The sequence below is a fragment of the Podarcis bocagei genome, assembly GCF_964188305.1.
Source record: "Podarcis bocagei genome assembly, chromosome: 17".
NCBI lineage: Eukaryota > Metazoa > Chordata > Lepidosauria > Squamata > Lacertidae > Podarcis > Podarcis bocagei.
This window is the reverse complement of record NC_138143.1, coordinates 37,059,468-37,072,829: the sequence shown is the minus strand read 5'-3', so window position 1 is coordinate 37,072,829 and position 13,362 is coordinate 37,059,468. Positions and strand designations below refer to the sequence as shown.

General features: G+C 46.0%; 1 protein-coding gene across 1 annotated transcript in view; it reads right to left on the bottom strand.

Moving 5' to 3' along the window:
* Positions 1–12,755, bottom strand: part of IGFBPL1 (insulin like growth factor binding protein like 1) — a 41,573-nt gene extending 28,818 nt beyond the window's left edge. Inside the window, exon 1 of the mRNA XM_081176944.1 lies at positions 12,263–12,755. Coding sequence (XP_081033070.1) covers positions 12,263–12,740 — 478 coding nt within the window. The 5' untranslated portion in view covers positions 12,741–12,755. The remainder of the gene's footprint in view (positions 1–12,262) is intronic.
* Between the last annotated feature and the right edge of the window lie 607 nt (positions 12,756–13,362).

The following is a 13,362-nucleotide window of genomic DNA, read 5'->3' as shown; positions in this document are numbered from 1 at the left end:
CAGGGTCTTTTCCAGGGAGTCTTCTCTTCTCATGAGGTGGCCAAAGTATTGGAGCCTCAGCTTCAGGATCTGTCCTTCCAGTGAGCACTCAGGGCTGATTTCCTTAAGAATGGATCGGTTTGATCTTCTTGCAGTCCATGGGACTCTCAAGAGTCTTCTCCAACACCATAATTCAAAAGCATCAATTCTTCGGCGATCAGCCTTCTTTATGGTCCATCTCTAACTTCTATACTTCACTACTGGGAAAACCATAGCTTTAACTATACGGACCTTTGTTGGCAAGATGATGTCTCTGTTTTTTAAGTAGAGTGTTTTCAGTAGTAAACCATAACTTCTGCTTGGTGGATCCACTTGGTGGATATTGTCAGTCATATACTCGTATGACAAGGACAAGTTATCTTTAGCACACTTCCTCCTGGGGTGACCTGATACTGCTTCAAACAACATATTTGGTTGAACTCGAACTGTCTTTGGCTCTCAGTCAAGACAGGCAGAGTTATTTGAATGGGCAACACCAAAGTGAGTGGTTATTTCATCTTTCAGATTTAGCTGTGCTTAGACGCTTGGCATTTCCCTTCCACTTTACTATTTCAATATATTTGCCACCGTCTCTTGCATTACTGCCAACGGATATAAACATAACAGGAGCTCCAATATAAGAGATAAATATAGAACCATGTTGCTGCTCTTTGCAAGATTGCATTTCAGATTTCTAATGGAGAGAGAGGGGTAGAAGAAGCATCCTTTGATTTTAGTGTCGTATCTGGAAAAACAGCACATATCATAGGAATGCTCAAAACGAGCTGGGCATGATTCTGCTACTTCCTTGTAGTATCCTGTCAGCATGTGTGGCAGCATTCAGTTCATGTCAGGGTGGATAAAAATCAGTGATAAAAAAAACACAGTTTTTTTTATTTAAACTTGATTTTTTAAAATTTAAATCAGATTTTTTTAATATTTAAACCAGATTTTTAAAATATTTAAACCGGATTTTTTAATATTTAAACTGGATTTTTTAAAATTTAAATTGGATTTTTAAAAATAAAATGCTTTTGGAGGAAAAATCTTTCTAAAGATAGTTTTCTATTTAAGTTACATTATAGTCCAACGGCTATTCATCAGGAAATAAGGATTTGTTTTTGAATATGTAGCATGAGGCTTTATATGCAATGTTTAATTTTTTTGGTAAATGAACTCCATTAATCCATTCACAATGTCATGCTCTTCCAGAGGTTTCTGTAAGAGTATTTGGGGCAGTTTTTCTAATGAGAAGATATTATCACAGATGTTTGTTTTTGCAGTTCTCAAAAGTGTGAATTTGTGTCTGCAGAGATAACGTGCCTTTTCTTCACAAGAAAAATGTTATAGAATAAACATGCAGAGTTGAGGAAAAAACCTTAATCCCATTGTTCCTTTGCAAATTTATATCCACAGAATTAACCCCTTACCTCTTAAATGCTAAGTTGCAAGAGGTTCAATGAATAGATTGTTTGGAGTGGAGTAGATCTGCAGAAGTAGATAAGTGTGAAGCAGTAAAAATGAAAGTGCAACGTTGTGAGCAGAATACTCCACGAGTCTTGGGATCTTTGTGTGATAATTGTGCAAGTCAGTAATTTTTGATAAAACTGTAAAAAAACTACTCTGAAAATTTATTATTCAAAAAATGAAACCTTCATTTGGTTGTAAATATTAAGATTACAGCAGCAAGAATGAGTCTTTCTGTAAAAACAATAATGATTTAAATCAAGTCTTACTGACTAGCAATTTAAATCTTGATTTAAATCGATTTGATTTAAATCAAATCTATTAAGTTGTGGGTGAACATATCAGACGACACAGCGATTCTTCAAACAGCTCTTGTTTATTCACAGGCCAGAACAGAACTGAACTGAAGGGTTCAGCCAGCCTGCTTATATAGAGCTCCACTACAACGCAACTGTAACACTTTCTGTAACTATCCAATCACTGAACGTCACTTTCAATCCCTTATTTGCATATGTGGACCTGAGTGAAAACTATCTATAGTATCCCCCTGCTGGCCCAGGGTGAGAACTTCAGTACATAACAAAATCCACTCTGGCTCATGTCAACATCTAAGAGGATCTGAGCATTGACAAATGCTTGGACTGTCAAGAGACACTTATGAGGATGGCTTGCAACAGAGGAAGGTAATTTGTGGGGCCTCCAGAGTTTATTAGACTCCAACTCCCATCAGCCTCAGCCATCATGGCCAATGGCCAGAGGTGATGGGCTTTGTAGTCCTGCCACATCCAGAGAGCCCCTGCCCTGCCCTCTACAACCCTGTCATAGAATGAGAGCCAAATTTGGACCTTAACATTGGCTTAGTTTATCAGGTGAATTTGCCTTTTGGGATCATAGAGTTCGATGGGATCTAGTTTAACCCCTTGCAATGCAGGAATCTCAACTGAACTAAACTTTTGGGGGAAGCGTATTAATTTAGCAGGCAGAGAGCACCCCCAGGAGATGACATCACTGTTCCTGCTGTGAAAGAAGAAGTACCGTATTTTTTGCTCTATAAGACTCATTTTTCCCTCCTAAAAAGTAAGGGGAAATGTGTGTGCGTCTTATGGAGCGAATGCAGGCTGCGCAGCTATCCCATAAGCCAGAACAGCAAGAGGGATTGCTGCTTTCACTGGGCAGCGATCCCTCTTGCTGTTCTGGCTTCTGAGATTCAGAATATTTTTTTTCTTGTTTTCCTCCTCCAAAAACTAGGTGCGTCTTGTGGTCTGGTGCGTCTTATAGAGTGAAAAATACGGTATTTCATCCCTGCTTATCCATGTTCCACTCCACCACTAACTTTTTCGGTTGTGGAAAGAAGAAAAGCAATCAAGGAGAGAGATATTGAGTGAATAACGGGATGGAGCAATGGAGAACTTCTGAAACAACAATGGGATATTAGCTCCGCCCAAGGCATGATGGAGAACAGCAACAACTGGGAAAAGATAGACATAATATTTTACAAAGACTGGAAGAAACATCACGGACAGAATAATTGCCACACACGGGAAGAACAAGGATGTAGTTTGAATGCTTCTCCTGTAGCTTTATAAATCATTGAATGTGTCAATTTGAATGGAAGTCGTTAATACTGCAGTTGTTGTATAAGGGATTGTTATTTTGACTGGAGTGCAATTGAAATTAATAAGAGTTTGGAACGCAGAAATAAAGAAAGCTACCAAACCATCAATTATAGCACGCGGGGGGGGGGGCTAAATTATATCATTTGGCACCCGAAGGATTGGTATTAGTAATTGTTTTATAATTTGGCATTGTTATAATGAGGCTATTATTGGATTATTGTAATTGAAAACTAATAAAAATTATTATCAAAAAAAGAGAGAAGAGATATTGAATGAATAAAGGCTCAGGGAAATAAATAGTTTGTTGTTGTTTAGTCATTTAGTCGTGTCCGACTCTTCGTGACCCCATGGACCAGAGCACGCCAGGCACTCCTGTCTTCCACTGCCTCCCACAGTTTGGTCAAACTCATGTTGGTAGCTTTGATGTTGTTAACACTGTCCCACCATCTCATCCTCTGTCGTCCCCTTCTCCCTGTGCCCTCCATCTTTCCCAACATCAGGGTCTTTTCCAGGGAGTCTTCTCTTCTCATGAGGTGGCCACAGTATTGGAGCCTCAGCTTCAGGATCTGCCCTTCCAGTGAGCACTCAGGGCTGATTTCCTTCAGAATGGATCGGTTTGCTCTTCTTGCAGTCCATGGGACTCTCAAGTGTCTCCTCCAGCACCATAATTAAAAGCATCAATTTTTCGGCGATCAGCCTTCTTTATGGTCCAGCTCTCACTTCCATACATCACTACTGGGGGAAAATAAATAGTTAACCCCCCTAAAAAACAACAACACGCATATGTTGGCAGTCTCCCGTGGATGCTTCTTGTAGGTTGGCAGGAAGGGAGAGTGGAAGCCATTTCCCGCTATTCTTCCACATTAACCCTTATTCTCCTATTTGAATTACATGCTATAAAAGTGCTAGACTTTGGACTGGATCGGGCCCATATGGTTTTGGAGGGCTGGGGTTTCCCCCCCCTAAGAAGTTCCAAGCAAACCTCAAAGCCTTTTGGTGCAATGGGATACCAGTTTGCTTGAAAGTGAGGTCCCCGAAGTCTCGCCCTTTCATTTTCCTGAAGATTAGAAGTGGATTTTCTGCTTGTAGCTGGCAATGTTATGGTTGTCAGACAGCATCACCGTTCATAAAGGCCCTTTGAGGTGGGGGTGGAGGGTGGGTTGCCATTTCTCGGCTGATTTGCATGCAGTTTTCCTCTTTTAAGTCAGATCATTTCTGAAGATTTTTCCTTGCAAGAGTTTTTTGTATTCTGAGAGTGCTGTGGCCGTGAGGCCTGTGAAAATCTGCACCCTATTAGCAGGAACAACAGAGAAGCTTCTCCCATTTGTCGTGAGAGATAAATACCGGTATATAAAATTCTGCGAAACAGAAATAGAGAGGAGGGTTGCTAATTTCACGATGGGGGTTACAGTATGCAAAATGCGGATTATGGGGATGCAATCGCATCTTGAGAACAAATGAATTCAGAAAAGGGTAGCTGCTACTTTCTTCCTTGCAAGAACCCATCAAGAATGTTTCATAGCCAATGGTTGTACTGAAGTAACTTTTACTCAAAGTTTAAATGAAAGGCCCTGACTAACTCAGGTTTCAGTTAATTTCCATGAGTGTGTTATAAGAAAAACTGCTCCCTTTGCCTTATGGGGGTATTCGGGAGCCTGTATAGAGTTCTTAAGTGGGTTCCCCTATCGGCAGGAGAAAATAATAGAGGCCAACCAGAATATACTGAGAAGCAAAGCGACTAGTAAGCCTGATCTTTATTAAAGGGACTGTTGCAACAGGGTCCCCACTCACCACACGCAGGAGGAAGAAGAACCCTGAACAATGGTGTGCAAGCCGTTATATAGATTTTTGATATTGCCCACCCTGTAGCCCAAGACCTTCCCCCCCCCCCCAAAAAAAATCATACGACACAGAAATCCTGCCATCTGCCTGGGTTTCCCTAGCCACTCTGGACGGCTTCCAACAGAATATTAAAATACTAAACCTATTAAACATTAAAAGCTTCCCTAAACAGGGCTGCCTTCAGATGTCTTCTAAAAGTCTGGTAGTTGTTGTTCTCTTTGACATCTGGTGGGAAGGCGTTCCACAGGGCGGGTGCCACTACCGAGAAGACCCTCTGCCTGGTTCCCTGTAACTTGGCTTCTCGCAGGGAGGGAACCACCAGAAGACCCTTGGAGCTGGACCTCAGTGTCCGGGCAGAACGATGGGGGTGGAGACGCTCCTTCAGGTATACTGGACCGAGGCCATTTAGGGCTTTAAATGTCAACACCAACACTATGAATTGTGCTTGGAAATGTACTGGGAGCCAGTGTAGGTCTTTCAAGACTGGTGTTATATGGTCTCGGCGGCCACTCCCAGTCACCAGTCTAGCTGCCGCATTGTGGATTAGTTGTAGCATAGGACTCCTAATCTCAGAGTTGTGGGTTCCAGCCCACGTTGGGCAAAAGATCCCCGCATTGCAGGGGGGTGGACTAGAGGACTCTCACAGTCCCTTCCAACACTACAATTCCATGATTCCATGACACGTGGATACCTGCCAGTCTACATTTTCCTCCACAACACACTTCCTTGTCCAAACACACATGTGGGAGGGGCAGGGGAAATCAGTCATGAGCTAGCTGGAATGTCAGTCTTCTTAAAAGGGAATTATTCGGATAAGAGGGGTGGGGAGGAACCAGGGTCATGCCATGAAGGAGGCGTCCTGCCACCTTTGTTAACAGACCTGGAAGAGATCATGGGTGGGGTTGTCACCATCCCTGTAACAAAAGATACAAGGAAGGAAAGGAGATTGCAGAGCTCGGAGCCAAGCTGCACGATTTCGCTACACCCATGCAAATATATTGTAGGGGAGGGGAAAAAAAAATCTAATTTATGAAAATGTAACTGCACAGGCAGGGAAACAAGCTAAGCTCTGAACTAATCTTCTGCTGGCAGAGTCAGCAAGAGGATTAAAGAGTGCGAAAAGCACTGGCGGGGAGAAAAGGAGATCTGTCATTTGTGACTTGATCTGTTCAGAGTATTGTAAAGTGAGCATCAGGCTGGGGTGGCTCAAAGGAACCACAGGTCCTTTGAAAGATTCCCATCTCTGGTGAGATCCCAAGTTCTGCCTGAGGCACGGGAAAGGGAATAGGGGTGGACTTTGTTTCGAGAAAGTGCGACAAAGCCATGAATGAAAAGATCTGGGGACACACAGGGACACAGGCACAAAAACACACACACACCTTTCTTCAATCTGAACGGCATTCCATTAAATAAATCAGGGCATCCTGTGAAGCAGGCAAAGGCACAGACTTCGAAATGTACTTTTGAAGTTGGGTTGTGCTGGTATCAAAACGAGAACAATAAAAAATTATGAAATCCCCCAGATTCCCATAATGCTCATTAGGAAAAAACAAAAAAAAACCACAGAGCATATAACAAACTAGAAGGAATGGGCTTGATTACAAATGGGCAGAGAAGCAGCTGTTACACACAACCCTGAGTCCCAAAGGGGACTGTTAAATATTACCCCACTGATTATACATGAATAAATTAGTGCCCTTGGGTTAAGATATAATGAGGTACTTACTGACACATAAAAGCCCCCTCTTTGGCGGAGCTTTCATTATCATCAGAATGGACAGCTACAGAGGCAGTCGGTGATATAATAGCAAGCACCACCAAAAGCTCCATTCAGACAGCTCTTTGTTTGTTACATTTTTATCCTGCTCCAAATAACTCCGAGGCATCTCTCACCTGCTCCCCCTGGTTTTATCCTGACAACAACCCTGCGGGGTGAGTTAAACGGAGAGAGCAGGGTGAGCCCGGGACCTCCACACACGTGGCCCAGGCTTGTGCATCCGAGAGATCAGCGCTGCTAACGCAGTGGTTTGACTTCACCCCCGGAGGTGCACTCCATTGTCTCTTGAGACAGACAGGTGCCGGAAAAGAAAGGTATCAGGTTATATTTATATATTGGGGGGGAAACTTGGTGGCTTTTCAAGCTTGCAAACAGGGAGCCATCAATGAGAGGTTAAAGATGCAGAATCTGCCAGCCATGATCTCAGCCCCTCCCAGTGTCCCTTTTCCCAGGGACAGTCCCGGATTTACAGAAGCCATCCTGGTTTCTGATTTGATCCCAGAATGTCCCACTTTTCCTTAGGACGCCCCTATTTTCATTGGAGAAATGTTGGGTAAGTCAACTGAAGTCAGCCGTGTTTAGGGAAGTTTTTAATGTTTGCTGTTTTATCGTGTTTTTAATATTCTGTTGGGAGCTGCCCAGAGTGGCTGGGGAAACCCAGCCAGATGGCCGGGGTATAAATAAATTATTATTATTATTATTATTATTATTATTATTATTATTATTATTATTATTATTATTATTATTATTGAAATGAAGAAGAAGAAGAAGAGTTTGGATTTGATATCCCACCTTTCATTCCCTTTAAGGAGTCTCAAAGCGGCTAACATTCTCCTTTCCCTTCCTCCCCCACAACAAACACTCTGTGAGGTGAGTGGGGCTGAGAGACTTCAGAGAAGTGTGACTGGCCCAAGGTCACCCAGCAGCTGCATGTGGAGGAGCGGAGACGCGAACCCGGTTCCCCCGATTACAAGACTACCACTCTTAACCACTACACCACACTGGCTCTCATGTTGGAGGGTATGCCGTTATGCAACCCACAAGCCAAGGAGATAAGTAACTATACAACCTTTAGAAGGCATCTGAAAGCAGCCCTGTAAAGGGAAGTTTTTAACATTCAATGTTCTGTTGCGTTATTGTACCTTCTCTCTTCTTTCTTCTTCTTTGGCGATCACTCATAGCCGAGTAAGACTGTCTTCCATAAACATGGTTTAAACAATGAATCTGTAAGTGACTGCGGAAGCCAATTCTGGACCCACACATCCTTCCACAGTGGGGACATTGGTTTCCGGGCGGGAGGTGATCACGGTGTGGATTTGCTAAGCATGCCTCCCTCTTAGCACATTTCTCCTTTGTGTCCTGAGTTCGAGTGTCTTCAAAGCCCATGACACCTTTGGTAAAGGCTGTTCTCCAATTGGAGCGCTCGCAGGCAAGTCTTTCCCAATTGTTGGTGTTTATACTACATTTTTTAAAATTTGCCTTGAGAGAGTCTTTAAACCTCTTTTGTAGTCAGAAGCTACCCATAGTGGGCAGATAGGCAGGGTATAAATACTATAATAATAATAATAATAATAATAATAATAATAATAATAATAATAATAATAATAATAATAATAATAGAATAGGACGTCCCTATTTTCAGTGGAGAAATGTTGAAGGGCATGTTCTCCTAATGCTTAAAAAGCCCTGCAAGTCCAATTTGACCAGAGCCAGTTTCAATGCCAGGAAAATGAGAATTCAGCCCGGGCGGGGAGATCTGGTGGGGATAGGGCACATGAGGCCAGTTCCACAAGCCATGCACATGTGACCCACACCTGAAATCATATACAACACCAGGTGTGGAGCAGGTGGAGGCTGGATAGGCTGAATGGCCGAGTTTGCCATAGGGAACTCGATTATGTAGACAATCCCTGCGGAAAGCTGCTTTCTCAGCCAGCTGGTTGTTGGGTGTTTGGGAAGCACTGCACAAAAGACTCCGACAAGCTGGTGGGTCAAGCCACAGCCTGAGGCCTGAGCAGGTAAAAAAGGTAAAGGACCCCTGGATGGTTAAGTCCAGTCAAAGGTGACTATGGGGTTGTGGTACTCATCTTGCTTTCAGGCCAAGGGAGATGGCGTTTGTCCACAGAAAGATTTCTGGGTCATGTGGCCATCATGACTAAACCGCTTCTGGCGCAATGGGACACCGTGAAACCAGAAGCACACGAAAATGCCGTTTACCTTCCCGCTGCAGCGCTACCTACTTATCTACTTGCACTGGTGTGCCTTTGAACTGATAGGTTGGCAGGAGCTGGGGCACAGCAATGGGAGCTCACTCCATCATGGGGATTTGAACCACCGACCTTGTCCAAGTGACCCACACCTGAAATCATATACAACACCAGGTATGCAGCTGGTGGAGGCTGGATAGGCTGAATGGCCGATTATGCAGATTATGCAGATGATCCTTTCTCAGCCAGCTGGTTGTTGGGTGTTGGGGAAGCACTGCACAAAGGAATTTGGCAGGACAACCAACCGAGGCCTGAACATATTGCAGGCAAAGCCCCCTTGTGCTGTGGTTTCCACCAGCCTAAAACTAGCTGGCTGTTAGGTACTTGGGAAACCTTGACGTCAGGTGATTGGCAGGTGGGTTGTCACACACAGACATGCCAATGTTGGCCTGCAGGAATGGAGACACAGAATTATCTGGCCTGCTGGGCTAAGAAATCCCAGCTGGGTGCTGCATCTCACAATGCGGTGACTCCATCAGAAGGCAGAATCTTCTACCCAGGACATTCCTGTGCTTACCACAGAAACCTAGACATGCTGGACCTTTTGCTAGTGCCTGTCAGCTGTCTAAGATCAGCAGGGGACCCATATGGGCTGCAGCACAACATGTGCCTTGGATTTTCAGGGGGGAGAGAACTTCTGAAACGTTGCCAGGTCTCAAAATTAGAACCACAGGGAAAAGGGGGGTGGGGGGATCCCTGAGGTTTAGATTCCCAGCTGTAGACAGCAGGGGTGCCAACTTGAATAAAATATTGGGGGGGGGGGAAATAAGCCCCACCCATATAATTGATATTGTGATGAGGTGCGTGCACAGCTCCATATTTCGCAATCAATATGGGGTCGTCAACTTTTCTATGGGCTTCTTCTTCACAGCTCTCAATTCTTACAAAAAAAATGTACCCGCTATTCTGTACCTTTCTGCAAGGTAAAGGTAAAAGTAAAGGTACCCCTGACCATTAGGTCCAGTCGTGGCTGACTCTGGGGTTGTGGTGCTCATCTCGCTTTATTGGCCGAGGGAGCCGGCATACAGCTTCCGGTTCATGTGGCCAGCATGACTAAGCCGCTTCTGGCGAACCAGAGCAGCGCACAGAAATGCCGTTTGCCTTTCCACCGGAGCGGTACCTATTTATTTACTAGTACTTTGATGTGCTTTCGAACTGCTAGGTGGGCAGAAGCTGGGACCAAACAGTGGGAGCCCACCCCGTCACAGGGATTCGAACCGCCGACTTTCTGATTGGCAAACCCTAGGCTCTGTGGTTTAGACCACAGTGCCACCCACATCCTTTACACCTTTTTGTAAGCTATGCTAAATCCATCAAAAGTGCCATGCATTGAAGTACCCACAACCCCTTGCATGTAGAATCATAGAATTGTAGGTATTTAATTAATTTCCTCTCCAAAAAAGAGACAGGGGGCTGCAGCTTAATGGCAGAAAAGGGTAACGGTAAAGGACCCCTGGATGGTTAAGTCCAGTCAAAGGCGACTATGGGGTTGCGGTGCTCATCTCACTTTCAGGCCGAGGGAGCTGGCATTTGTCCACAGGCAGCTTTCCAGGTCATGTGGCCAGCATGACTAAAGCGCTTCTGGCACAACAAAAACACCGTGAAGGAAGCCAGAGCACACAGAAATGCAATTTACCTTTCCGTCGCAACGATACCTATTTATCTACTCACACTAGTATGCTTTTGAACTGCTAGGTTGGCAGGAGCTGGGACAGAACAATGGGAGCTCACCCCATTGTCGGGATTCGAATCACCGACCTTCTGATTGGCAAGGCCAAGAGGCTCTGTGGTTTAGATCACAGTGCCACCCACTCCCTTGGGCTTATTCACACTAGTCTGAAGTAAGTTTGACTGAATGCAGTGGGATGGACTTCTCAGTAAACATGGATTGGATTGCACGAGTCAACCTGACAAGACCGGACCAGAACACTATTTTCACTTGAACACCTGTCACTCCATTATTTCCCCTCCTTTCCAGCTGGGTCTGTAAGTCTTCAGCAGCCAATGGAGATAAGGAGACTACCCTCACCTGGATTCCAGGGGTTTTCAGACAGTTAATGAGCTGTCTCTGTGCTCTTCCTCTGAAAGTGCAGGCCGTTATTTATGTATGCCACTACTGCAGCCTATGTTTTGTTAGCCCCCAAATGGAAAATGAGCGAGATCCCAACTAAAGAAGAATGGCAACTTAAAATGGTGGAATATGCATAGCTTGCGGATCTAATTTATAGAATAAGAGAGCAAGAAGAACATAAGTTTAAAGAAGACTAGAAAACGTTGATTGAACATATGGGGGGGAATCGTGTACGCTTGAAAACATGGGCAGCATTAAGATAAATTCAACAGTGTAACTAAGTTTTGATGGAAGTAATAATGGAATACTGAATGGTTTAGTTTACATAAAATATGCAGGGATTTATGCTGTGCAAAATGAACCATGGAAAGAAAAGCAGGGAAGTCACTGATATTTTAAGGTTGTTCAAATGAATATTCTAAATTGTAAAACAGAAAATGATAGATAGATAGATGATAGATAGATAGATAGATGGATAGATAGATAGATAGATAGATAGATAGATAGATAGATAGATAGACGGTGCAGGTGGAAGTGCTCTCTCTTTGGTACTGGCGCTGTTGGAATGGGGGCACCCCAGAGAGTGGGCTGCTTTGCCTGCGCTTCTGCCCAAAGCAGTGCATCACTTTGCAACTGAATGTTCCCGCATCAACACCCACCTTTCAGTGTCTCTGGTGATGGGAAAGTAGACAGCTCCCATTAAGGCTGCAAACGGCACTTCTGAGGAAGGAACCTCCATTTAACTTGGTGGTACTTATTTCTGAATAAAGATGCTTAAAATTCTAATACAGTGGTTTCCAACCTTTTTGGGGCCATGCCTCCCCTAAGCATCTCTAAAATCCTGACACCCCCCCCCCACATATAATTCTTATTATTCAAAAAGTGAACTATTCACGGGGAGGAAGCCTAAAAGCCCATTAACTTGGTCGAAACAAGCTTCCAAATCGCCCCCCTTAAAAATCAAATTGCCCCCCGTGGTTCTAAGAGGTGATTTTAACTGTCCAAACAGACAAGAAGGGTATTTATCTGGACCAAGGAACAACCATGCAAACTTTCAGAAATACAAGCATTTCCCGATTGGCTGACTAACACTAAGGCGTAGAAATTTTGCGAGGGAGGGCCAGTCTATAGATTGCGACCTTCGGAGGGTGAGCGACACCCCAACCACCGCCCCCCAGTGCCCCCACAACCCACAGAGGCTTACCGAGCTTGCACTCGCCGTCGTGCGCCTTCCGGACGCGCTCCCGGCCGCTGTGGAGGGCGCGCCAGCTGTGCAGGTGCAGGGCGCACACGCTGCTGTAAGAGCGGCCGTCGGAGCCGCAGACGGCGCCGTCTTCCTTGCAGACGCAGCGCCCGGTGCCTTCTTCCTGCTCCTGCTCCTCTTCCTCGGCGGCAGGAGGCTCCGCTTGGCGCTGGCTAACGCACACCAGCCCCGGGCCGCAGCGAGCGCCCCGCGCCCCTCCGCACCGCTCGCCCTCGGCGCTCAGGCACCGCTCGCAGCAGCCGCACTCGTCCCGCGCCGTCAGCTCGGGCGCCGCGCACCGCGCCGTCTCGCACAGCTCGGGCCGGCAGGGAGCGCACGCCGCCGCCTCCGCCGCGCTCCTCGACGCCAGGCACAGCCAAAGCGCCAGGAGCGGCAGCAGCAGCCGCGGCGGTAGCGTCGAGCTCCAGACGGCGGGCATCACGGCGAGCTGGGCAGGCAGACCAGGCGGGCGACGGCAGCTCAGGAAGGAGCCGTCTAAAGGGGCGCAGCGTCGACGGCAGAGTCAGGGGAGGTGGGTGGGGATGGCGAGAGAGACGCCCCCTAGACGACCACGCCTCCGCACTAAGGAGCCTCGGCGCGCGAGCTGACTGCGACCTTCCTGCGTGCGATTCCTTAGCTACAGTTTTGAACTCAGCGGAGCCCGATTGCCAGCACCTCGAGGCTCAGGATCAGGCGCAAGCGCTGGTTCTGAGGAGAGAAGAAAAGCTAAGCAGTACGAGAATGGATAGGGAGTGTCCAGAGCAGAAGCGGATGGTGCGTCCTTGTGCGTAATTATCCTTTCTTCGCCTGCATTTTCTCCTGGCCAAATCACCTCCGCGCCAGTAGCTAGACCCCCGCTCGCCAGCTGCGCTAAGGGCTTGTGCGTGTTTTGTTCTAGCCACGAAACAGTGCGCTGCTTCAGCTCCTATCTGCTTCGCTTTGCCGGTGTTTTAAAAACATTACCAGGGATTGACCACATGCAAAGACCTACGGATGCTTCCTTGTGCCATTAGCGAAGAGGTATGGCGCCCTCCTTGCACCCTGGGCAAAGAGCAACTGGC